Source organism: Taudactylus pleione, unplaced genomic scaffold (genome assembly GCF_031769625.1).
Source record: "Taudactylus pleione unplaced genomic scaffold, aTauple2 ptg000025l, whole genome shotgun sequence".
Lineage (NCBI taxonomy): Eukaryota > Metazoa > Chordata > Amphibia > Anura > Myobatrachidae > Taudactylus > Taudactylus pleione.
Window position 1 is genome coordinate 11,970,756 of NW_028284427.1, and position 27,523 is coordinate 11,998,278.

The window sequence follows — 27,523 nt, forward strand, 5'->3', positions numbered from 1 at the left end:
TCATTGGGACCTTCAAAGCAGCAGATATTTTTCTGTACTCTTCCCCAGATTTGTGCCTCGAGACAATCCTGTCTGTCTACACACAATTCCTTGGACTTCATGCTTCGTTTGTGCTCTGACATGCACTGTCAAGTGTGGGACCTTATATAGACCGGTGTATGTCTTTCAAAATCATGTCCAATCAACTGAATTTACCACAGGTGGACTCCAATTAAGCTGTAGGAACATCTCAAGGATGATCAGTGGAAACAGGATGCACCTGAGCTCAATGTGAATACTTATGTACACGTGATTTCTTAAGGTTTTTTTTTTTTTTATTAAATCTGCAAAAATCTCAAAAAAAAAACCTTTACATGTTGTCATTATGGGGTATTGTGTGTAGAATTTTGAGGACAAAAATTAATTTATTCCATTTTGGAATAAGACTATAACATAACAAAATGTGGAAAAAGTGAAGCACTGTAAATACTTTCCGGATGCACTGTACAAGTGTTGCATATCAAATTAATCAGCAGTAACTCCTGGTGCGTCCCAGTAGTACCATATTGCAACTTGGACACATTTTTGGACATAAAAAGACGCCCGGCACTAGCAGTTACATGGGACCTGGCAGCTCACTCCCATCAGGACATTTTGCACCACATGGTGCATTGAGGCTAGATGTATGAGGACACATCTGAGGCTTCACATGTTATGTTGGTGGGCTGAATAATTATCTAGATACGGCTATACATAAAGGTTCAGCTGCTGTAAACATTTCATACCAGGACCTCTGTTTTTTGGAGGCCAGGTTTCATCAGAGGCTCCCCCACATGTAGCAGGCGCAGGGTGTGGGCAGTTTGTTTGTTAGAAGATATTTCATTTAAAATTGAATTGTCCTTCTAAAGACGTGTGTAAGTGCACAAGCCCTTATGTATTAGAAAACATGCAGAGATGCACTATATGGACAAAGTTTTTGGCCACACCTGTTAATTATTGAATTGAGGTGTTTCAATCAGACCCGTTGCCAGTTTTATAAAAATCATGCCCCTGGCCATGCAGTCACCATTTGCAAACATTTGTGATACAAAATGGGTTGTTCTGAAGAGCTCATTGACTTCTAAGGGGTGATTCAAATGTTTTTTAGGTCGTGATAATTGAGTGTCCAGTTTGCTATTCAATTGTTCTGCGTGCTCATTAATTATCGCCCTCTTCGCCGCCTAAACCCGTCTAAAATTCTGGTTTGGTGCGTGCTAACTGTGGTTAGCGTGCCCTAACCAGGGGGTTTCACACACATTTCTGCTAGCACCCTCCTGACTGCATGCAGAAATGCCGGCGCCGGCGGCTATCGCACCCTGACAGAGCAATTGAATTGCTCTGTCAGGCGTCTTAAAAAAAAAAAAAAAAAAAAAAAAAGCCGCCGGCAAAACATTTGAATCGCCCCCCAAGAGTGGTACTGTGATAGGGTGCAATCTTTGCAATGAGACGGTTCGTGAAACTTCATCCCTGCTGGATATTCCACAGTGAACTGTTAAGGTGCCCATCAACTTGTAGATGCGGGGACGACAGCACAATTACGACGTCGTAATCATGCTGTCGTCTCCCTAGGGGTGAAGTGCATACACTGAACGTTCAGATGTTCAGTGTATGCACATCAATCATCCCCGAACATGGGTAACCTGACAAAGATAATCAAGTTGTCCATCATGTTCGGACGATGATAGATGTTGGAAACGACCAGTGGGCGTGCACCTCGCTGGTCGTTTTAGACATTTAAATGCCCGATATGCAGCCGATAACTGAGCGATTGCACAATTACGATGTCATAATCGTGCAATCGCTCAGTATTATCGGCAAGTGGATGGGCACCTTAAGTCATATTATTAGAAAGTAGAAGTGTTTAGGAACAGCAGCAACTCAGTCATGAAGCGAAATGTCCACATAAAATCACCAAACAGGGTCAACGACTGCTTCGGCACATGGTGCGTAAAAGTCGCCAATGCTCTGCTGATTCCATAGCTGAAGAGTTCCAAACTTCCACTGGCATTAATGTAAGCACAAACACTGTGCGGCGGTTGCTTAGTGGAATGGGTTGACAGCTGCCATCAAGCCTAACATCACCAAGTCCAATGCCAAGTATCGGATGGAGTGGTGTAAAGCACCCCGACACTGGACTGTGGAGCAGTGGAAACGTTCTGTGGAGTGACTAATCGTGCTTATCTGTTTGGCAGTCAGATGGGTGAGTCTGGGTTTGGCGGATGCCGGGAGAATGGTACCTGTCTGACTGCATTTTGCCAACTGTGAAGTTTGGAGATGGAGGGAACGATATTAAAATGAACCTCTATATACCCCTGCCTGTACCTTCTAAAATCCTTCCTATAAACCTCTAAGGATGACGCTAATTTACGTACGCAGTCATACAATAAATAGAGACTCCAGACTCAGAACATGTGGTTCCAAAGCACAAAGTATTATTCAAGTAAAAGTACAGTCAGTTACACTCTATGATCTGTGTACAATTTAGCGCAAAGGAATTATACAGACCCAAGTACAGTATACATACGCAGTGCCTCTGGACCAGATCCCGGCCTTCAGAAAGAAAACCTCCGTCAATCAGCATTCAGCAAGAAGACTAAAGACCCAGTGTTTGAGCACACTTGTTTATACCCCCCCAGAATAGACAGGACAATAGAGAAGTTTCTTGCTTATGCCATTGGTTCCCAGGGGAGAAGCATATGTTACAGTGCATTTAACAGGCTGGTTCAAGTAGACTTGCCCAGCCTCTAACAACTGAGGGTCTTTTCCCTCCTGCCTCCCCATGCTGCATCCTAACAGTTGTTCCTAAAATATATATTTTGTTGCTTGTAGTCTCTGCGGTCCATAAGTTGGGAATGCATGATGCGATCTCCACACCGATAGTACCGGAATTCTGTTGAAAGAGTACGCATCAGTTCGAAACCAAACACGGCTGTCTTAACATGTATAGAACCTTAGTTATCAAATATCTTTATTTCTCAGCATTTAAACTAACTGAACCAATTTAAATCATATACTTTAGAGCTTATTAAACCTTATGTGTGAATATGTAATGTGTGAGTATTCGGGGTTTGATATAAAGACGTATAAATGTGTGTATGAGGAAGGGTGCACTTAACTCTCACTAAGTGAACATCTTAGCAGTGTGACATGCTGAGCCAGATAGTTCCACATGCCCACTCTGTCAGCAGTCCCCCCCCCCCCCCCCCCCCCACCTGTCCCAGGCTTATAAAGAAAAACTCTTTATTCTCCCAGTCTCTTGTGTGAAATGCAAATAGCCCAGCTACAAGAGATAGACCTAAGATGACACTCTAGTCTTTGAAATCATGTCATTGTAGAAAGCCTGCTAATGTAAGGTGTGTATTCTAGCCGGACCACCTGTAGTGAGAGCAGACACTGTGTAGGAAGCTTATCTACACAAGCTAGTTGTCACTTGGCCACTTGCTCTATTCAGCTAATGCAATTTTGGCATACTGTAAAGCCATTTCTGAAATATATATCCTGTATAATACGTAAAGTAATGAAATGGGCTTTTGGTGAATCGCCGTAACCTATGGCGATGGTCACAGATGCATTCGCATGATGCTAATAGTATTATCGCCACATGTACTAAAGTGTGAGTTTATCTAAAATGGCGCTTAGGTGGCCATTTCGCAAAATGGCGTCTTGCGGCCAGTCGCAAGATGGTGTCGCTGCGATTCAATTTTAAACTGATCTCGTCTCAGTCAATAATCCAGTTTTGACAGAGGGATAACTGTATAGGTAGCGCAGGAATAACGGTATAGGGCTGTTTTTCAGGGTGTGTACTATGCCCCTTATCTCCAGTGAAGGGCAATCTTAATGCTTCAGCATACCAAAAGATTTTGGACAATGCTATGCTTCCAACGTTGTGGGAAAGGACCTTTTCTATTCCAACATGACTGTGCCCCAGTCCACAAAGCAAGGACTATAAAGACATGGTTTGGTGAGTTCGGTGTGTGGAAGAACTTGACTGGGCCCGCGCACAGCCCTGACCTTAACCCCATCGAGCACCTTTTAGATGAACTGGAACGGAGATTGCGAGCCAGACCTTCTCGTCCAACATCAGTGCCTGACCTCATAAATGCTCTACAGAATGAATGCACACAAATTCCCACAGAAACACTCCAAAATCTTGTGTAAAGCCTTCCAAGAGTGTTAGCTGTTATAGCTGCAAAAGGGGGACCAACTCCATATTAAAGTATATGTATTTGAATACAATGTCATTACAGTCCCTGTTGGTGTAATGGTCAGGTGTTCGAATACGTTTGTCCTTATAGTGTATATACATGCGCAGGTATATATATATATATATATATATATATATATATATATATATATAATCAAATGTCCTTGTGAATGATTAAAACCCTGGCCATTGTTTCATACTGCATATGTGGCAAATGATTATATATTTTCCTATATTCTACTATTTCTTCTTCGGGTTCCATAGGGTCCACAGATATTACCTTGGGGATGTAGCTGGAGTGATCCAGGCACCAAACAGTCAACAAGCTTTAGCTCCCAGGTTCCACTGGGTCCTCCTCCATACATACCCCGCCCCTGGCTACAGGAAGTCAATTTTTTGCTGTTTGGTGCAGGAGCACCATGCGGTCAGTGGGATTGCAGGAGCAGTCCCCAAACAAGTTTGTGTTTGTTTTTTTTCTCTCTTGAGTGGCAGCGTGTGGCTGACGGAGGGGAGACTTGAAGCAGCTTAACATCTATATAGATGCTAGTGCACCGCTCTGTCTTCCCCTGCCGGGCCGCAACTCTAGCGTCAGGCTAGTACTTTTGGCAGGCCTAACCAGCCCAGGACTGCAAACGGAAACCATCGGGGACGGCAGGTAAGGGGTTCCCTGCGGCCGCTGATGGAGGTCACCGGGTGTGGCAGTCCGTGCCTCCGGCGGTAGGAAACCCGCCGGAGGACACTGTTGTGCAGAGCCATGTGGAAACTGTCTCCGGCACTAGACCACCGGGACATGAGGGATCCTGACAGCCAGGGGCTTGATGGCGGCGGCCATGTCAGTGTGCCCAGTGGATCCATACAGCATGAGGGGAGGTACGCTATCCCCTGGCGGCCCCTTCCCTGACCTGGATACTGGTTCTGTCGTAAGACTTCCCGCCTCCTGGTTGCTCCTCCCAGCCTCCCTCTATATGAGTCGGCCAGAGACCACTCTCAGGTGCTCTCGGTGGCTAGGTTCTCAGGAGGCTGGCTCAGTCTCCCTGTATACCTCTCTCTATGGTGTTCAGGTTATACAGAGCTCAATATATTACCAGGCCTGTGCTGGTGTCATGTATTTTTATATGGTAGTGGCTAAAAGAGCTTGGTCCATATGGTGGTTATAATATATATCAAACTATGTATCTATATGCATCGCATGTGACTATTTGGAAATCTGCTGTGTGTTATGCTGCCTTTATCTGAATAACTGACGGTCATAATCTATCACTGCTGTTTCCCCTCATTTAACCCTCTGTGGAAGGTGTGTATATTGGGTGTGAAACATTGTCCCATTTGTACTCAGACTTTGCATATCAATACAGATATTATGTCCAAAGAAGCTAAAAGACAGGTTGCTGAGGCTCCTGTTCTGGTATCATGTATGGTCTGTAAAGTGGGGTTGTCCCCACAGGATTTCATACAGGATGGGTTATGTGGCCGCTGTGTCAAGGAGTCTCCACATCAGTCAAATTTACCAGCTTCTGGGCAGGAGTCCCCCCTGGGCTTCCTCTTCCTAGATTATGGCACAGGTTGCAGAGATTGGCAGCCCCTAGGCCAGCTGCAATGATGGGGCCCTCTCAGCATTTGCAACCTGCTATGTTTTCCCCCCAGATTCATCCGTCCTGGTTGGACATGTACGCTAATTCAAGTCAGAATGTGGCTTCGGCGTTAGCAGCTTTTCAGCAGCCTAAACAGACGATTAGGCCGGTACAGCCAAAGTACAGAAGGAGGTCGGCTTTACACACCATTCAGCCTTCAGATTCTGGTACATCTGACCACGGGGGGGATACACAGGGTTCCTCTCAGGACTCACCCTCATGCGAGAAAGACCATTTTCCAGCTGGAGATGTCCCTTATCTAATTAGGGCAGTCAAGGCTGTGCTAAACATTGACGAGGAGGAGCCAGTGCAGAGAGAGGCTCCAGGGTTTAAACACCAGAGGGTTATAATACCTGAGTTTCCCAAGTCTGAGCACCTTTCGGATCTCATGGGGGAAGCATGGAAATTGCCAGATAGGAAGTTCCATATTATAAGGAAGGTGGAAGCCTTATACCCCTTTCCAGTGGAGAAATGCACTAAATGGGAGGTTCATACGTCAGTGGACGCACATGTGGCACATCTAGTTAAGAGTGCCACATTGCCTATACCTTCTGCTTCCTCGCTTAATTGTCCCACAGATGGGAAACTTGAAGCCTGTCTTAAAGCAATATTTTCTCTTGTCAGGTGTGGTTACCCGACCGGCCATGGCTACATCTTGAGCATCAGCGGTTTCAGTGGTGGCCCGGAGAGCCCTCTGGCTGAGGAATTGGAAGGCAGATACAGGGTCCAAGAGAGCTCTGGAATCCCTTCCATTCTCAGGGGGCATTTTGTTTGGCACAGAGTTGGACAAGATTGTGGCTACAGTGGCAGCCTCTAAAACAGCTGGTTTACCTTCGGCATCCACTGTTAAACCTAAGCGGTCAGCCTTTCAGCCGCAAGGAAAAGCAAGAGGTCAGTCTTCCGCCAGAGCCAATGCGTATAGGAAGCCAATGTCTAGGAAGTCCTGGCCAAACAGACGTCCGGCTGTCAAGTCAGACGTCAAGCCTGCAGCTTGATGGAATGGGCCTCCCTCTTGGGGATCCCAGGGTGGGAAGCCGACTTCTTCAGTATTCAGACGACTGGCATCTTACAACAACAGATACCTGGGTTCGGGAGGTGGTCTCCCAGGGGTTCGCCTTTACGTTCTGGAGAAGTCCCCCATAAAGGTTTTTCAGCACAACTCCAGCAGCGGGTTCTGCGAAAGCCTTGGCCCTCCAGCAGGCTATACATTCCCTGCTGATATCGAGTGTTATAATCCCGGTTCCAGTGAATCAATGGGGAAAGGGATATTACTCCAACCTCTTTTTGATTCAGAAACCCAACGGGTCTCACAGGCCTATTCTAAACCTAAAAGGTCTCAACATGTTTATCAGGGTGCCCAGATTTCACATGGAAACTCTGCGGTCGATCGTGTTGGCCATGGAACCAGGGGTTTTTGGTATCCTTGGATATCCAAGATGCATACCTTCATGTGCCAAATGCACAATCCCACCAGCAATTCCTGCGTTTTGCGGTCTTACAGGAGCATTTCCAATTTCAGGCACTGCCTTTTGGATTATCTATGGCCCCTCGGGTGTTTACCACTGTCATGGCAGTAATAACTGACTGCGTCAGGGAATGAGGATTCTGCCATATCTGGACGACTTGCTGATATTATCTCAGTCATCACAAGTGTTGCAGCGTCATGTCAGACTGACTGTAGCGTATCTACACAGACATGGGTGGATTGTAAATTTTGAAAAAGTCATCACTTCTTCCAGTACAGCAGATGGTGCATCTAGAGGCAAGGTTGGATTCTCTGGCACAAAGGATTTATCTGGCAGAGGACAAGATTGCGGCTCTTCAGCTGAAGATACGCAGGCTTCTTCTCAGCTGATCAGTATCAATCCATGCAGCAATGCAAGTCCTGGGTTCCATGGTGTCGACTTTCGACATGGAGAACGCCCAGTTCCACTCCAGACCATTGCAGAGGTTAATCATTTCTCACTGGAGAGGGGAGAACCACCTAATAAAAGCACAGACAATCAGTCTCTTGCCAGAAGTGCGACTGTCCCTGTCTTGGTGGTTGCAGACAGGTCGTCTCAACAAAGGTCGCCCATTCTGGATTCCAGATTGGGTTCTCCTCACAACCGATGCCAGTCTCCGAGGATGGGGTGCAGTGACAGGTCGTGTCACTTTTCAGGGAAAGTGGACAGCAAGAGAAAATCTTCTGTCTATAGATGTCCTGGAACTAAGGGCAGTATTCAGAGCGCTTTTTCAGGCGCAGGAAATATTAAAGGGCAGGCCTGTCCATGTACAATCGGGCAACGCCACCGCAGTAGCCTACCTAAACCATTAGGGAGGCATGCGGAGCCAGGCTGCCATGTTGGAAGTGTCAAACATTCTGGTCTGGGCAACATGCCACCTCCCGGCAATATCGGCAGTGTTCCTACCAGGAGTCCTAAATTAGGAAGCGGACTTCCTAATTCGGCGAGATATACATGCCGGAGAATGGGCGCTTCATCCTCTGGTATTTCAGAACCTAGTGGACAGATGGGGTCTTCCAGAGGTAGACCTCATGGCCTCAAGGCACAACCACAGGGTTCCCAGGTATGGGTCCAGGATCAGGGATCCTGCGGCCGAATTTGTGGATGCTCTCGCAGTAAGGAATTTCAGACTGGCGTATCTGTTTTCCCTTCTTCCTAGGGTCATCAGGAAGGTCAAGCAGGAAAGCAGTGCAGTAATACTTGTAGCTCCTGCTTGGCCCAGACGCCATTGGTTCACTGACCTGCAGAGTCTCTCCATAGACACACTGTGGCCTCTTCCTCCAATGCAGGACATGTTAATACAGTGTCCCTGCCTGTATCCGGACCTTCCTTGGCTGTCTTTGACAGCATGGCTCTTGAGGCCTCTGTCTTAAAGGCAAAAGGTTTTTCCGATTCTGTAATGCAGACAATGTTGAGGGCACGGAAACTTTCCTCTGCCCGCATTTCTTACAGAATTTGGCACTCATTTTTTTAGTGGTGTGAACTGAGGTAGTATGACCCTAAGGTATTTAGGGTCTCGCGAGTGCTTTCTTTTCTTCAGGCCGGGTTGGACAGAGGTATCAGTCTGGCTACTCTGAGGGTGCAGGCCTCGGCACTGTCGGTTTGGTTTCAGAAGGGTTTCCACCTTGTCTGATGTAAGAATATTTTTTCAGGGTGTTCTGAGGGTTCAGCCTCCCTTTGTTCCCCCGGTAGCCCTGTGGGAATTGACATTGGTACTGAGTGTTTTACACGCTCCTCCGTTTGAACCCCTGGAATTAGTAGACCTGAAGTGGTTGACAGGGAAGACCGTTTTACTTCTAGCTATCGCTTCGGCCCGCAGGGTCTCTGATTTAGCAGCCTTATCTTTTCGCTCTCCTTTTTTAATATTTAATCAGGATAGAGCTGTTCTTCGTACCAGGGCCGGCTACCTTCCTAAGGTGGTATCTCGGTTTCAAATGAATGAAGAAATTGTGGTTCTGGCTTTGCAAGCTTTTGGCCTTTCGGCTGGTGAAGCATCATTGGATGTTGTGCGGGCTCTGCATATCTATGTAGACCGCACTAGCTCCATTAGAAAGACAGATTCTTTGTGTTGTATGGCTGTCCTAAGCGAGGCTGGCCCCTAATAAACAGACTCTGGCCAGATGGTTGCATATGACAATTTCTCAACCTTACACACAAGCTGATCTTATAATTCCAGACACAGTTACAGCACATTATACAAGATCTGTGGGACCATCGTGGGCGGTGTGACTGGTTGCCTCTGCTGAACAGATTTGCAAAGCAGCCACGTGGTCTTCCGTCCACACCTCAAATTTTATGCGTTTGACACATTTGCCTCTCAGGATCTTCCTTTGGGCGTAGGATTCTCCTTTCTACTGAGACACAGGAGTGTCCCCACCCCTAGGAGGAACTGCTTTGGGACATCCCAAGGTAATTTCTGTGGACTCTATGGAACTCGAAGAAGAAAATAAGAGTTACGGTATAACATACCTTTGTTAACTCTTTCTTCGAGGTCCACAGGGTACCCACCCTAACGCACCTGTTGTTGTTGGGAAATTCTTTTCTGTTGTATTTCTATGATTCCCTCTTCTTACAGAGTGTGTGTCTGGAATGCAAGGGTACTTCCTTCCTTCCTTTTCAATTTTTCTTTCCTGCTTGGGTTTGATAACAAACGTACTTCCTGTAGCCAGGGGAGGGGTATGTATGGAGAAGGACACAGTGCATCCTGGGAGCTAAAGCTTGTTGACTGTTTGGTGCCTGGATCACTCCAGCTACATCCCCAAGGTAATTTCTATGGACCTCGAAGAAAGCGTTAACAAAGGTATATTATACCATAACTCTTATTTTTTTCCCACATTTCCTGTAGTTATCAAACTGTTTAAAAGTGATTCCTCCCATGTTTGGTAAAATGCTCTCTGTTGTATTTTTCTTTTCTTTTAGCCCACCATGGGGATGAACAATCTGATATCCTCAGTTGGAGGTATGAGTCTTCAGCAGGCGCAGCAGCTGGATGAACTACGAGCGGTGAATCTTCTCCAAGAGAGGAACATATTGCCCCCAGCACCCTTGAAAGCACCTTCTCCCTGTCTGCAGGAAGATATTCAAAGGCTGAATTGTAGTCCAGAGTATGAATACATTTTACCTTGTGTCCCTCTAGCTGGTTAACCTTTTGTCAGTTGGGGTTTTATGTATGGTTTTTAAACATGTTTGAGAAACCGTTTCTAATTTCCAGGTCATCAACTGAATGTGAGCTATTATGATGCTGTGTTTTGTACTTAGTATAAAAATAGTCAAGTGAATTTTTTTAAATTATATTTTCTTTATAAAATAATAGTTTCATGAGTCAGTAGGCAGATTTTAAAGTCTGATCTTTACTTTGTTGGCATTGCTGTTTCTCACAGGTTGTTCCGCTGTACTTTGACCAACATCCCTCAGACTCAGGCTCTGCTGAATAAAGCCAAACTTCCCCTGGGACTCCTGCTACATCCATTCAAAGATCTGTCGGTATGAGAATATTATTAAGATAAAGGAGCTGACTCCAGGTTCAGACTTTGCATACACAATGTATTACAGCGTGAGCTAGAGAGAGCACTTGTTACTTCTACTTAAACATAACACTGGTCTGATTGATTCATTCTGCTGTAATGTGCTGTCCTCGGTGTTGTAAGGATTAGATTCCTAAGGATGTTCAAATCCTGCCCTCACACGTGTGCATAAGTAACACAGTAAAGCTTTGTTTTATTTTGTATAGATTCTTACTTTATCTGACCACCATTCTCTTCTCATTAGATTAGCCATCCTCCTATGAATTACTAATGTCTGGTTCTGCAGTATGAAAATGATCTGTAATAGTTAAGTAATTTTTGGGGAAATCCTGTCCTTTTCTAGTATCTCGGTCTTTAATCCATTGTACACCCTATACTAGAGGTTCCCAAACGCGGCCCTCAAGGCTCCCCATCAGTTCAGGTTTGCAGTAGAACTCCCCTGCATGCTGGTACTTGGAGAACCACAAGTACCAGGATGCGGGACTTTATGGGCCTGCTGGTACCTGTAGTTCTACTGCAAAATAAATATTAACATAAAGACATTACACACATACACCGTGACGTTAAAATTTTATTAACACATACATGCTCACTCACACTCACTAGCACACATACTCACCTAGTATCCCTGAAGCCATTCACGTCCCCTTCTCCAAGTAGTAATCCAGGGATACCTGTAAAAAATATTCCATACCCTCCTCTTCCTGATCTTGTGGATCACCTCCTTTTCTTTCCAAGTAGGCATCCACGGTCTTGGCAAAAAAAACAAAACAACTCAATTACCTGGACCACCGAACATTAGTATTGTCTTCTAAGGCCAGTACTACCCTAATGACTCCTCAGCGGCAGGATTTCACTATAGAAATCCCGGTGCTGAGCGCTCATTGGCTGAGAGAGGTGAGCCCTTCCGCCTCTCAGCCTACGAGCGGTTCCCACTATTGGCTTGAGTGGTGGGAACAGCTAAGGTTGCTTAAGTTTACCTTAGCGGTTCCCACCATTGAAGTCAATGGTGGGAACCACTCATTGGCTGAGAGGTGGTAGGCTTGTCTCTGCCAATGAGCGCTGAGCACCGGCATTTCTATAGTGAAATCCAGTGCCATCATTTGGGTAGCATTTGTTGAATTAGCCGAAATATAAATAGCCATGGATAGGCAACATTTCTAGTATCTGTTTGGTGCATGCTTCCAAGTATATCCTTTTTTAAGAAAAGTACTTTTCTATGCTCTACAGCAACTACCTGTTGTAACATCCAGTACAATAGTCAGATGCCGCTCTTGTCGGACATACATCAATCCTTTTGTCACTTTTTTGGACCAGAGGCGATGGAAGTGCAATTTATGCTACAGAGTAAATGATGGTAAGTTTTGTGGGGGTTACTTCACTCCCTTAACATTTGTACAAAATATTATATTGTAGAGTTATTAAATCTGTATAATGCAAAGAACAAAACTATATATACAGTTACTGTGTAAAGCCACTGGCAGTGTTATATATATTTTTCTTAGCACTAATAATGCTTCAAAAATATGTCGACTGCATTGTTAGAATATGTGCTAGTATTAAAAAGAAAAATAATAAAAATTGCAGGCATTCACTTTTATGATCCCTCATCTTGAAACAATTCCTTCCTACTTTAAAGTTTAACCAAATTGACAGCAATTTGTCAATTGCATTTATTATATGAATACTGAATAGGAAGGATGACACCCCTGTGGTGCATACTACACTTAACCAAATGTACTATTTGGATGTAATCTGTATTATAAATACCAAACTATGCTTCCTCATGTGTACAGTAAACTTTTGAAAACCCACACTGTACAGCAACTTCAATTTGTTTCCCAAATGACCTGTCTATAACTGACACAAATAGAACTTGACACACTCTGATGTGCATTTAAGCTCATGGACTGTGTTTGGTCAAATTAACACAGTGAGCCCGTAATCTAATTATCAAACTGGCAATACCTTAGAACAGTAGTTCCCAAACTTTTTTGAATTGCGGCGCCCTAGTGCATCAGAATTGTTTTCACAACACCCCTAAGTCAAAAGTTTGTTGTTGAGAAATTCAGAAAAAATTGTAGTGAAGTAGTAGAGTGAAGTAAATTGTGCTTATCTGTCTTCCTTAAGCTGGCCATACACGCTACAATTATCGGGGCGATCCGCCTGATATCGGCGGATCGCCCCGATAATTGTAGCGTGGGGGGGGGGGCGACCGAGGGTTAAATATTGCTCGGTCGGCCATGCCGGATTGTCCAGCATGCCCGTCCGATGTGATATTTACCGGTAAACTGTCGGCCGCATTGGGCAGTGTATGCCCAGCCGCGGCCGACAGACAGACATTTTCTGTGTTCCTTCCTACGGAAGGAACAGGGAAATGTCTCCTCCCCCGGGGTGTGGAGCGCGGATGTCGGGCTGATACACTGTGAGAGAAATCTCATTGTATGCCGGCGACATCTGTGGCTGGCAGGCTGCCAGATAAAATGGCTGTCGATCTGACAGACATTTTATCTGGCTGTGTATGCCCAGCATTAGGTTCATTTATGTAGTGGGTGACAGGTTTGCGCTTCTGTTTTTCCACATATTTACATTACATTGATTATAAATAACTTTTTGTTGCTGGACGTCCCGAGGCACCCCTGTAAGTGTCCCGAGGCACCCCAGGCTGCTGCGGCGCACAGTTTGGGAACCACTGCCTTAGAAATTAAATACCTTAAAATACAGATTTTCCCCTGAAATAAGAGATCATTAAAGTTGAACATACTTAAACATATGTTGCGTAAAACATATATATAGCTTATATATTCGGTATATTCAGTCCACAGTAAATGCATAGTGTTGACATCTCCCCTTGATGGCACTGCAGCACAAAAGTGTATGCAGTGGTTTCCATCTTGGCTGCATGACTCGGGTCCCTGGCCAAAGCTACAGTTAATCCTTTAATTAACATTTGTATTGGCTGAGTCTTTCCTGTGTGTAATGTAGTTACGTCTTGATAAAGAGTTTAGTTAGTGAGGTAAGAAGTTTAATATATTACTTATTTCACGTTTCACTGTTTATAGTTCCTGAAGAATTCATGTATAACCCTGTAACAAGAGTATATGGAGAACCTCACAAAAGACCAGAGGTTCAGAATGCCACTATTGAATTTATGGCTCCATCAGAATACATGGTAAGATTACTATGTATATTTTACAGTTAGAATTGATATAGTATCACTGTATAGCTGAGAACTTTCCAAAACACATTTAATCATTTACACAATGAAGCTTGCAGTGTAATTATGCATACACATAAATAAAGGGTGTGATATGTCTACATTTATCATGTAGACACTGATGAAATGTCGACATGTTAGATTGTTGACATATTGTCTCTGGTGGCCCAGAGGTCACTACCTGTTCCTGACTGCTGCAGCGTCTCCACCGTGGGTTCCTTTGGTCATGTGACCATCACTTCCTGGTCAGACCTCCAATGCTCCAGCGTTCCAATGAGTATTCCTCCCTCTAGTGGCTAACCATAACCCCATAGCCTAAGCCTAACCTCTCCCACCCGCAGCCTAACCCTTTTCTTTCCGCTAGTGCCTAACCCAAACCCTCCTGCCTGCAACCTAACCCTAATGTCGACATTCAGACAATGTCGACATTGCACATGTTGACATTTTAACAATCGTACATGACGACCTATTGACTACATACTACAAATAACACTTGGAACATCAGGAGGAAATCCATCAAAAAATCCACACAATAACCTGCGTCTTTCAGTTGTATTTTTTTTAAGCACATCATGTATTTATACTCAATAGAATATAATATCCTCGACATAAAAGTTAAATGTAAATGATGGTTCCTTAAAACACAGTTTTTCTTTAAACTGTACCCATCACCTAACCACAAGAGAGGCAGCAATTTTTTGGGGGACAAACCTTTATTCATGAGCATGAAGCCGATTCATTAGGATCTAGTGCTGTCACTGATGGATGAGGAAATTTGTGTCTGATACTAATCAAATGTGTGTCTATAACAGAAGATATATTTTCTGGTCAAAATACACTTTTAAATACTTAGAAATGTAATAAATATGAGGCATTTGTTTTTTTTTTCTTGTTTTGTTAACTTGCCTATTTATTTGGTATTTAACTTATAGGCAAGATTGCCACATACCCTGAGCCATATTCAATTTGAGGCGAAAAGTCCATTGCCAGACTTTTCGCCGTCATCTGCGCTTTTCTGGACGAAAAAGTATCGGGCGGGTGCCCGCGTATCCTCGTATTCAATTTCAAATAGGCAAAAACGGGACCTGGCGAAAAGATAATTAGCGAAAGTGCTGTCATTTTTGGAGAAATCAGCCTGTCACCCCCCAAAATATTCACTGACATGGGGGATCACTATGGGTACCCCTGAATAGCCCTGCTAAAGGTATTTGGGGTCTTTAAACGGTCTCAATAGGTGCTTTTATGCGTCTTTGACAAAGTGGTGAAGAATAGTATTTAGCAACATTTTTTGGGAAAAATAACTAGTCCCATCAAATTTGGGGTATATGTAAATGGGTGCAAGCATATTTTTAAATCCCTAAAGTGAACTATTAATCCACCTGCCGCAACCAACCGCAATAAAAAGAAACACCTGGGGGCATGCTTGGGGACCCCCCCCCCCCCCCCCCCAGTCTCTTAAATTAGCAAAAAAGTTCCCCAACTTTTTTTTTCGCCCCCAAAACGAAAGTACATTTTTTGGGATGTTCTGTGGAACTTTTAAAAAAAAATGTTTTGACACAGAATACCTTTGGGGGACAGTCCAAGGGGTGCAGGGTACTTTTTTTTTTAGTTTGTAGCCCAAAACCCCAATTCTGCACTTTTTTTTTGCCACCTATTCTATGGTGAAAACTTTTCCCTGAATTTTTGCAAAGTTTTTCGCACCTGTGAAAATCTTTGAAATTGAATACAGGGAAAAGTGGAAACGGCGAAAATGACATCAGCGAAAAATATTCGCAGATAACGGTTTTTCGCTCCAAATTGAATATCGCCCACTGCCATTAATAAAAGGTTAAAATGTCAAAAATTGCAAAGTTACTGGTGTATGCATGGCCATATATGCAATATCTACTATTCTAATCTGATCAAAAACCGGAATCAGATGATGTACCATGACCACTCTTCTGTAAAGTATTGTTACTTATGAGAAATCAATTATTGCATTATTTTTCATTTTTCTTTTTTGCAGCTGCGACCTCCTCAGCCTCCAGTGTATCTGTTTATGTTTGATGTGTCCCACAATGCAATAGAGACTGGCTATTTGAACACTGTATGCCAGACCTTGCTTGACAATCTAGAATGGTACAGTATGTTTCCGCACCAGTAGCACAACTAAAATAATCCAGTGCTCAGTTTATATTGTTTTGTCTAGAGCAGTGCTGCTTTTTACGATGCCAAATAGCTGTGAAAGGACTGTGCATATTTTATTATTGGAACTTGGTCTAGTTTCTGTCAAACCAATTGGCAAAGTATCTTTTCTGGAAGCGTTCATGTGTTTATGTACCAATTTTGCTAAGTTAATATTGTAGCTAATCAGATTTGTGTTTCCAAAACTCATTCAGAGATTGTGTATCTAAACCTGTGTAAAACTTGTAGTGAATGGAGATTTGTTCTATCTTACATTAGCCCTAAGTATTCACGCATTGGCAATTGCAACCCCATGTAGGCTTCCTGGCAACACAAGGACGAAGATCGGGTTCATCACATTTGACAGCACGATACACTTCTACAGTTTACAAGAAGGACTGTCACAACCGCAGATGTTAGTGGTCTCAGACATTGATGGTAGGTGCTTTTCAGCTGTGGAAACAGTGCTGCTTGTATTCCGCAATCCTTTTCCTGCTCCGGCAGTGATTACTTTCTCTTTGGCGCTGGCCTCCATGTATGGTTTAGTAAAATGTGATTATCTCCAGCCCGAAACGTCTCCCAGAAAGGGCTTCCTGAGGCTTCCATTAGTAAGGTTTCTGCTATTTCCATCAATAGGCAGCATTTAGTTTACACAGCTCTCTGTTGTGCAAGGCAGCGCAGATAGTCAGCACTTCTCAAAAGAAGTTCTTACATGCTGGAGTTTAATTTACAGTGTACTTAAATATCCTAAAATATTTCTCCTTAATCTTTTTATGGAAATATTAATTAAAAAAATGTATTTTTTGGGGGGGAGTGGTATGATTTGTCGATGGGCAGAATGTTAACAATTAGTATGTGGACAGAGTATTGTCAAAGGCATAATGCTGGCGATGTCTTTATGCTAATTAAAGCATGTTAACTGTGTTGCCATTATAGCATTAAACTTGATGGTAAAGCATCATGTTTAAAGTTTTATAATGCCAACATGGTTAAAATGCTTTAAATAGCATCAGCACAGCACCGGCATTATGCCGTCGACAATACGCTGTCCACATACTAATTGTTGACAAACTGCTTCCCATTTTTTGCCCCATCTTAGTTGTTAATCCTTGTTCTATCCTAATAAACATTGCAGCGTGGGGCCTGTGCTGTGAGGGTTATTGGATGGTGAGCTGTGAGGCTGCCTGATTGCTGTCACTTTCTTCTCATCAGCGGTAGTTCAAATGGTTTTTTGAATGGGGAGAAACACAGCACTCCCCTTTCTCCACATTGGCAGATGAATTAACGGAACAACAACAAAACCACAAACAAAAAAATAACTTACACATAGTAGCGCATGCATATATATATTGTTGAGTATATTCTTATGTATAGCTATGAAATATCAGTAGCGAGTTAAGTTGTAACTACAGCTAATCTCACCATATTTGTTTCTGTCAAATTACAGATGTGTTTATCCCAATGCCTGAAAACCTGTTGGTTAATTTAAATGAATGCAAAGAGGTACGTTCCAACACCTCTGCCTTTACATATATCCTTCAGTTGTCCCTGTTATCATGTGAATTTAAGAAGAATACAAACATCACAGTGGATGGTATTTTAATAGATCTGTTTCCAAATGTGTCTAGCTATCTCTCTATATACACAAAATATATAATCTCTTTAAAGAGAAATCATACTAGTGAGCTGCTTTTGTACAAGTTTTCATATAATAATGTAACTGAGGATATGTGAAGGCCTTTGTCTTTTGGCGGAAGAAGTCAGGCTGAAGGGAAGCTAGTCTGGATCCACGGAGTTACATTTATACTAATTTCTAACTGCACTGATCTAGATCTGAGAGAGGCTTAACCAGTTGTTTATCTACATGTCACAGCACCAAAGGCAGAACAAAGCAACTTAATTGTTCATGGTTAATTTTAAATGTTCCAATGCATATTTTTAAAAGGACAGTGGCAAAAAGTAAGAGTTAAACAATACACGTGCACATGGAATAAACACTGTAGTTTAACAAGGGATTATAAAACTAAATACTGTCGTCTTCTACTTTTATATAAAGTTATACGTTATGTAATGCTTTACAGAGAATATTTAATCACATTAGTCCCTGTCCCATCATGTTAGGCAAACTAAACCTAAGTGTGAGCTGCCATACAGCTTGTATCACCTGTAGACTCAGAAGACAGTGGCACCTAGTCGCCAGTCCTAACAGAAAATGGCAATGTGTTCTTGGCGATTAGCAATACTGATAATATTAACACAGTGTTGTGAGTGGAAATACCATTACAGATGTACATTGTTGTTTTTCGGTTTCATTTTCCATTGCTTGTTGTTTGATTTTGTTAGCATAATACCATACATGTTGTATTTCAAAATTGTAAGTCTGGTTACAAGATTGGTCCTCTTTGTACGTTTTAAACTAATGGACAATAGTAACCAGTGAGTTTGATTTTACATGTTATGAGCAGCTGGTCCAGGATTTGCTGAAGAACCTACCACAGATGTTCACAAAGTCATCAGAAACACAAAGTGCTCTGGGGCCAGCACTGCAGGCAGCGTACAAGCTGACATCGCCCACCGGTGGCCGGATATCTGTTTTCCAAACACAGCTGCCATCACTAGGAGCAGGAGCACTAAAGCCCCGAGAGGAACCCAACCAAAAATCCACTGCAAAGGTGAGGACACAACCAGGCAAACACAACGGACTGCTTGCACTGACTAGTTCTTTACTTCAAACGCCATTATGTGCATGACCTTCGTCTATAACCTTACTCTAGCCCAGTGGTTCCCAAACATTTTAGAATCACGGCGCCCTAGAGTATCAGCATTTTTACCACTGCACCCCTGTGGCAAAAGTTTCTTATTGAGAAATAAAGCAAAGCTTAAATGAATGAAATTGTGCTTATATGTCACCCTTAGAGTCAGTCACGTGGTGGTTGACAGGGCTCCACTTTTTTTTGTCCACATATTTTTTGATAGGCAAAACCAGTGCTGGCTGCTGCCAATCACACTGACTAATAATAATTTTAATTGTACTGGACCGCCAACCCGAGGCACCCCTGCAAGTGCCCTGAGGCACCCCAGGGTGCCAGTTTGGGAACCACTGCTCTAGCCTCTAAATTACAGCTGTGTTTACTTTTAAATAAATATTAAAAGTTAAATCTAAACTACCAAAGTCATTTTTAACAATGTGAGCGCACGGATGTTTAAGTAGTTTCATATACATTTAAAAATGTAAGTTGGCATATGATAATACTCCTTGATTTGTCCAAGAATAGCATTGTTTTTTGCAACTAAAAATATTAAACTTAAATTGCTTCTGCCTCATCTATATTATATTAGCAGAATTAGCAGGAACAGGTTCTTTTAGTCTTTATTAGTAAAGTTACAAAAGGTTGGATATGATATCCCGACTGCTGAATAGCCACCAGTTGAAATACCGACGCCGGGAGCCCGCCTGTGGAAAATCCCAACTACGGGCCGTATTCAATTAGAAGCGAAAAGCAGAGATCCGTGAAAAAGTATTGCTGATTGCGACTTTTCGCCAGGCGGAAACATCAGAATTCAATTCCATCCGCTTTTCGCGTACGCGGAAAGTCATTGCAATGTAATAGGCGAAAAAGATTCGCCTCTGAATAGCAGGAGAAAAGCAGTCATTTTTTTTTTATTTTGGGGTGCAAAGGTGGGGAAACCGCTCCGAACCCTTGGGACAGCCCTCCAAAGGATAACCGTGTCAAAAAATCTCTAAAAAAAAAGTGAGGGACACCCCAAAATAGTACTTTAAAACTGGGGGCGAAAAAGTACAAAGTGGGGGTACAAACATAAAAAGTATCGAAATACACTTTGGGGGGAGGGGGTCTGCAAGTGTTTTTTTGATTGCAGTTGTTAGCTTAAGGTGCGTTTTTTACGTTTTTAAAACTTCACTTTAGTGACTTTTAAATATGCTTCTTATTTTCTCAAAAAAAAACTGCTTTAATTCTTCACTGCTTGTGCAGAGATGCGAATTAGAGGCAATTGTGCCAACTTAAGTACCCCAAACAGTTCAATTAGGACTAATCAGGCACTACTACATTGATCCCCATTGTTTCCGCATCTTTTTTGGGGGGGTTCAGGCTAATTTCCTTGATTCTGACACCACTTTTCGCCTGTTCTGACTTCGCGTGTCTCTGTTTTCGCGTCTTTTGGAATTGAATAGGGCGAATCGCGGGTATGCGCACGATAACTTTTCGCGACTAAAATACGCAATGTATGCGAAAAGTCTGGCATGCAAAACCTTATCGTGTACGCGAAACTAATTGGATACGGGCCTATGTCTGGTAAGTGTCTAACCCTCCCCCTCACCCTCCCTTGGTGTTACCTAACTCTAACCTCCCCCTGGTGGTGCCTAACCCTAACCCCCACTTCCAGCACCCTAAACCTAACCCTCCCGGGGTGGCGCCTAACCCTGACCTCCCCGCAGCCTAACCCTCCCGGTGGGGTGCCTAGACCTAACCCCCTTCCCCAATCCCCGGGCTAACACTAAAGGTAAGCCCGGATAATTACCTTCGGGATGCCGACGCCGGTATCTTCATCCTGTTCGGGATTCCGGTGTTGGTGGGTAGAATGCCGTTCGACGGCATCCTAACCACATTCCTTACAAAATGCTGAATTAATGTTCTAACTGAAGTATGACTACTGTGTTTTTATTTTTTTATTTTTTAATGGTATGGTACACATGACACGATCTATGTGAGCTTGTTTTTTTATGGGGGGTTGTACTGCTTTATGCTGTTCTTCCACTGTACTATTTTGAGAAGAGCGAAAAAGCAATTAGTTATAACTTTAATTCTTTTCATAAACAGCATATGCAGCACAGGATATAGTAAGTATAATCAAACAGCTTGTTTTAAATAAATGGCAAATATTTTTTTAACAGGATATCCATAATTTGACCCCAGCGACTGACTTCTATAAGAAATTGGCTTTGGATTGTTCAGGACAGCAGATAGCAGTTGACCTGTTCCTATTGAGTGGACGGTACTCTGATTTGGCTTCTCTGGGTATGTTATGTGGCTCTGCTTCTCTCTCGTATTGTTTTGCAGTCTCCTGAAATGTCTTCTCGTTATCGTGTTACAGACTATAACTGCTTGGGTTACACTGCCGTTTCAGGTTGCATTTCCAGATACTCAGCTGGCAGTGTTTACTATTATCATTCTTACCATCATCAGCGCAATCCAGTGCAAGTGGAGAAGCTGCAGAAGGAATTTAAAAGATACCTGACCCGGAAGATTGGCTTTGAGGCTGTCATGAGGATAAGGTGCACTAAAGGTCTGTTTGATACCCTTCTTGTTGTCCATGAGCCATAACTCATTGGCTTCATGGATATTAAATTGTTTAAACAAATGTCATATATTTGTGATGTCTTTAGCCAACACCTAGCTCCATATACCCTATTGTAGCGCATCAGCAGGTTTACCCTAAACAATCGTTTTTAAATACATTAAAATAATTGATTAATAAGGCAAGACACTGCAATTGATGGGGGTGGGTTAAATTTAATTAGTGGAGTTTCTTAAAGATGTCACTAGATTTAAAGGTGCAGTAATATGAAATTCAAAGCTAGTTCTGTTTTGTTTTTAATATTATTGCCCCTTTAAATCCAGCAGACAAAACTGCGGCAGCTTTGAGCGTTGTCTTTATACACTATTACTGCATTTGCGGCAAATAGGCCATCTCAATGCGCCAGGTCCAATACGACTCGGCTTGCACGGAGTGTCACTTTTGCGAGACTACACTGATTAATTTGATATGGGAGATTTGTATATCTGTGTGCGACGGAGTATGAATCTGTATATGAAGTGCTACGATATAGCAGCCGCAGCTCTTTTCCACGCAGAGGTCCTGTGTGCTTTGTATACAGATTCAGTTGCAAATCAAATGAATCGGTGCAGTCTTGTGAAGCGGTTTATGGCTTCAGTTTGCGAATAAGAAGCATTGTCGGGCAAAGGACGTTTGGCCATATGTGGCGTCTCGCGCCAAGGTGTATGAGGACATATCCGTACCCCAAGGAGTTAAGCTGCTAGGGGTGAGCAATAAGCGGCCCCCAGCTGTTCTAGAGTTACACATTCACTGAATGTCCTGCCACAGGTTTGCTATTTAGCCATGCTAAAACTGTTGCATGCTGGGATTTGTAGTTCAACAGCAGCTGGAGGGCTGCTTTTTGCCAACCCCTATGGCAGCTATTTGGTAAAGTGCAGAGAAAAAAGGGAAGAATTGATGCTGGATCGCTGATGAGGGTTTATTAAGTGATTAAATCTTTAATATGTTTTAAATCTTTTTTTTTTTTTTTTTTTTTTTAACATGAATTTGTATTGAATTTTCAAACAAATATTGGGGTACAGCAAAGAAAAAGGGAGGGAAGGAAAAGTTTTTTTAAAAGTAGCAGAACATGTTTTTGATGAGTGATGATTCAAACTTGATGGCTTCCATTTTCTCTTGCAGGTCTTTCCATACATACCTTCCATGGAAACTTCTTTGTTCGCTCCACGGATCTCCTGTCTCTCCCTAATGTTAATCCTGATGCAGGCTACGCTGTACAGATGTCGGTGGAAGAGAATCTGACTGATACGCCTTTAGTGTCCTTTCAGTCTGCTCTTCTGTACACTTCCAGCAAAGGTGTCACTTTTTTTTTGCTTAAGAATCCAAGTAGCAGTATGTAGTATAGCTGCAATTTACTTATGTGGTTAAGTGAACTTGAGACTTAGGTCTCAATCCAATTAGGTGCAAGTTAATTCTGGCACTAGTAAGTGCGGCTGCATGCTGCACGTACGGTACCACTGTGCTCGCAGTCTTTTTGTTCGCAGCCCTAAAGGGCTACGAGCAAAACTGCAAGTCCTATGTCAGGGGGGCAAATTGCGGCGCTGTTGCCAGCATTTCTATGCCGTTGCAACAGCAACTCGCCCCTTGGGCTGAGGTTTTAGGGCTAATTTCTCTGAAATGTATGCTTTCAAGAATTCCCTCCTTTTATTCTTCTTGTAAGGATCAGCAGTAAATAAGTTAGTAGGCTTTGATAAAGGGCAAATTATTACCCATAATTCCAGTCCTATATAAGACAGGATTGGGGAATCTGCAGCACTGCACTTGTTTCTGAGCTGTACTTGATGTTTAGCTATCTGTATAGTTGCTAGTTTTTTAGTGTTGATAGTTCTTGAAAATTGTGCTGCAGCACAAGGGATTCATTCTGTCAGTGCCACAGCCACCATCTTGGCCAAGTATGTACATAGTGAACAGAGGTCTGTCAGAGCAGGGCGGAGAGGAAAACATATTCGTGAGTTTGGGAGTAATATTGTAGAGCGTGTGCTTTAGTGTGTAATGTGTTCAGTGATTGTGAGTAAGGATGATATTTATCAAAGCTTGGAGATGGATTAATTGGCGAGAGATAAAATACCAACTAATCTGCTGTTAACTTTACGGGCTGTGTTTTTGTAATGACAATTAGGAGCTGATAGGTGGGTATTTTCTCTCTTCACCTCATCTCTCTCCAAGACCTTTACTTGCAGATTTGAGCACCTGGCCTAGTGTATAATATGTGCATGGCATTTTGCAAACTTTATTGGAGATGTATCAAACCTTCTAAAAGTGGACCAGTGGAGAAGTTGCGCATCACAACCAATCGGCTTCTACCTATCATTTTATAGGATGAATTTGAAAAATGCTAGCTAGCAGCTGATTGGTTGCTTTGGGCAACGTTCTAATTTCTTCGGCTGACCTTTATCAACGTACATCTAACAGTGGACTGTACTGTCTAGCTGCATGATTTTGCTTTTCTTTTATTGACAATTTTGTAGCCAAACATTAGTTACATTCATTTTCCTTTATAACGCATGATTTTCCTTCAGGAGAGCGGAGGATCCGTGTGCACACAATGTGCCTTCCTGTTGTGTCAGCACTGTCTGACATCTATGCTGGGGCTGATGTGCAGGCAGTGATTGGACTGTTGGCCAATATGGGTAGGTGTGCAAAGTTATCATGGTTCCCCAGTGTATTATGTAAGGGGCAAGCTCTAATTATCGTGTTTTCTTCACACATGTTGGTCTTTTCACATACATCAGTTGAAAAATGTATATTATTTGTTATATAATACTATTATATATATTATACTACACATTTCATAAAGTAAATATATGGAACATTGTTGTTTAAATATAAGGGGCCAGAAGGGTTGCATAGCATAGAACTAGTAGAATAAATCAGCAGAGCAATAACATTTTAGAGGCAGCCTGTCAGGGTAGAGTGCCAGGATAAATCTAGGGGATGTAGATTAGAGCAACCCTGAGGAGCTGATGGTCAAAGTAAGGGGGGAATTTTTGTAGTCTGATACAGTACAGCAGTAACATCTTAATCTTTTATTTATTATGGTGTAAACATGCTAGGTTTTACACCTGTGCAGCTTTCTGTATAGTATGCAAATTATTGACCTTTGGATCTTTTCCTCTGGACACCCCTTTCATACACTATGTAACCTGAAGTCCAGATTATGTTTGTTTTAATATATACATTATTGTGTAAATTTATTATATAGTAGATTTTGCATTTATTTGTAACCTATCCACAGGGGATGGGATCCCGGCGATCAGAATCCCGACAGGCTTAGGATTACAGACACCTGTTGGTCGCCATCCTTACCCTAACCTTCTCTCCCTAGTGCCTAAACCTAACCTCCCTCTCCCCGCACCCTAAACCTAACCTTCCGCCTAGCGCCTAACCCCTAACGCTAGCCCTCCCCCTAGCCCCTTCACTAACCTTCGGTATTCCGGCGGTCGTGATGCCGGCTTCGGCATTCTGTCGTCGGGATATTGACCGCATCCCATCCACAGCACTAATAGTATGTAACCTGTCTTGAGGGTTTGCCAGGAACCTGCATTATTGCCTGTACTCTACTCCCGGTGCACAGCATCTTACGGATTGCCAAGGTGCGGTCAGACGTGGCAGACAGCTTCATTGGCCACTGACAACTCACTTCTTGGCTTATAGTGGACTAGAATTCGGTCTTGGTTATACAGAGCGATTTCAATAGCTGGCTTGCCCTCGACTCCTGTGTGATATGCAGAGACCTGTCTGCAAAAGCTCTCACCGAGATGCTCTTGACTCACTCTCTTTCTGTACGCTGTTATGTTGCTAAATAAAAAAAATAAAATTGTGTTTAGCAAACATATAAAATGAGTAACCATACATGTAATGTTTGTAAAAGTTAAATACTATAAAATTGGAGCATATATTATGCCAAACCGACTACACAAATAAACCAGTGTATGCAGTACATAAAGCAGGGTTCATCAGAGTAAGAGTATGAAACACAAAAATCTTTATTGCTAAAGATAAATGTAAACAATGAAACTAATGCATAATTTATTACACATTTTCACAGCCGTTGACCGATCCATTGCGTCAAGCTTGAGTGATGCTCGGGATGCTCTAGTAAATGCCGCAATTGACTCACTCTCTGCTTACCGCACTTCTGTGCTAACAGTGCAGCAGCCAGGTCTCCTGGTGCCAAACTCCCTGCGTCTCTTCCCTTTGTTTGTGTTGGCCCTCTTGAAGCAGGTTAGTTTTATATCCATACTTCTCAACCCTCTTCATATCTTATAAATACTTATATAAAATATAAATACTTTGTCTTTGTTTGACTTCTAGTCCCCCCCCCCCCCCATTCCCATGTATGCTAGCTTTTGTTCTTGTATACGTGGGAATACGTGTGTGTGTGTGTGTGTGTATATGTGTGTGTATGTGTATATATATATATATATATATATATATATATATATATATATATATATTTATGTGTATATGTTAAGAAATGAAAACTGGGGAACGAAAGGGATGGGGTCACATTCTGCAAATAATAAGACCTAGGTTCCACTGCGCTTGCCTGAAACTTTCAAGCTGTGTTCTGTATAGAAGCAATGCTCTGTATTGAAAGCTGGAAATGTTCCATATACTGTAATACATTTTAAGCTGACCAACTCATGCTGAAGTCTGCCCTGTATGGTCAGTCCTACACTAAATATTAGGAGAAACGTGTTTCTAGGCGTGTGTTTTAGTAAAACAATTTCTTTTTAACTGAATGTATTTGACTGTAACATATGACGAATCATTTGCTCTCTGCACCAGAGTTACATTATTGTAAAGGTCTGTGGTTAGTTATGTCAACATTGAGATGTCGTCTTGGTCTGAATGTCAACATTGTGCATGTCAGCCTGACCGAAAACCTTAAACATTGTGACGACTGACATCGTCACCATATCGACATGTTCACTATCAACATGCCCTCTGTCGACCATTTGACCATGTTGACATTCTGAGTGAAGACCTAATGACTACATGCCCTATGCCAGGGGTAGTCAACCCTGGTCCTACAGAGCTACCAAAAGTGCATGTTTCCATGTCTCCTCAGAATCACAAGTGAAATAATTAGCTCCACCTGTGGATCTTTTAAAATGTGTTGGTGAGTAATGACTGCACCTGTGCACCAGCAAGGTGGTCTGCAAAACGTGAACTGTTAGGCGCTCTCGAGGACCGGGTTAGCTACCCCTGCATGCCACTACCAGCAGACACCGCATAAACAGGCCACACTTGTCTGCATAGCTTTACTAGGCTTCCCAGGTGGGTTTTTTGTGGCAGTTATATTTGCCCTCAATACAAGCTTACTGTGAGAGGTTTTTTTTTGTTTGTTTTTTGGGGAAAAGAGAGCACAATAGAGTGCATGAAAATATGGTACCTCCCTTGTCCTAAGCAATGTGTGATGACACTTCTCTTATTGCCATTTACAGAAAGCTTTCCAGACTGGAACAAATGCAAGTTTGGATGAAAGAACAAATGCAATGTGTCAGATTAAGAGCCAGCCACTGATGTATCTCATGTTGATGACCCATCCTAACCTGTATAGTGTGGACAATCTGACACTTGAGGTGCGGTTTTGATCAAATTGCATGCTTTTTGGTAGAGTTTTAGAAATACACTACATAAATAACTTTCTAATAGTGTATATTTTAAGCTTTTTGTGATATTTTATCAAACTAGTTTAAACTAGGGATGTGCAAAACGTCATCTTGCATGGACGAACATCATCATTCCTGGACAGGAATGATGATGTTTGTCCATGCAAGATGACGTTTTGCCTCTTTCTGAGTTCCGTTTTTTTGGAGGGAAAAATCCGAACTCAGCGTGCAAACTCGAACCTATCCGAGCCTGCACATCCCTAGTTTAAACCTGTACGCTGTCCTTCA

At 42.7% G+C, this 27,523-nt stretch overlaps 1 protein-coding gene across 1 annotated transcript in view; it reads left to right on the forward strand.

Annotated features, from left to right (window-relative positions):
- The window catches only part of SEC24A (SEC24 homolog A, COPII component), an 80,895-nt gene that overhangs the window by 44,585 nt on the left and 8,787 nt on the right, over window positions 1-27,523 (forward strand). Inside the window, exons 6-19 of the mRNA XM_088451378.1 lie at window positions 10,278-10,462; window positions 10,739-10,841; window positions 12,113-12,239; window positions 13,945-14,054; window positions 16,105-16,217; window positions 16,582-16,700; window positions 17,710-17,765; window positions 18,728-18,934; window positions 21,175-21,298; window positions 21,408-21,566; window positions 22,740-22,913; window positions 24,137-24,247; window positions 25,666-25,841; window positions 27,068-27,205. Coding sequence (XP_088307504.1) covers window positions 10,278-10,462; window positions 10,739-10,841; window positions 12,113-12,239; window positions 13,945-14,054; window positions 16,105-16,217; window positions 16,582-16,700; window positions 17,710-17,765; window positions 18,728-18,934; window positions 21,175-21,298; window positions 21,408-21,566; window positions 22,740-22,913; window positions 24,137-24,247; window positions 25,666-25,841; window positions 27,068-27,205 — 1,902 coding nt within the window. The remainder of the gene's footprint in view (window positions 1-10,277; window positions 10,463-10,738; window positions 10,842-12,112; window positions 12,240-13,944; window positions 14,055-16,104; window positions 16,218-16,581; window positions 16,701-17,709; window positions 17,766-18,727; window positions 18,935-21,174; window positions 21,299-21,407; window positions 21,567-22,739; window positions 22,914-24,136; window positions 24,248-25,665; window positions 25,842-27,067; window positions 27,206-27,523) is intronic.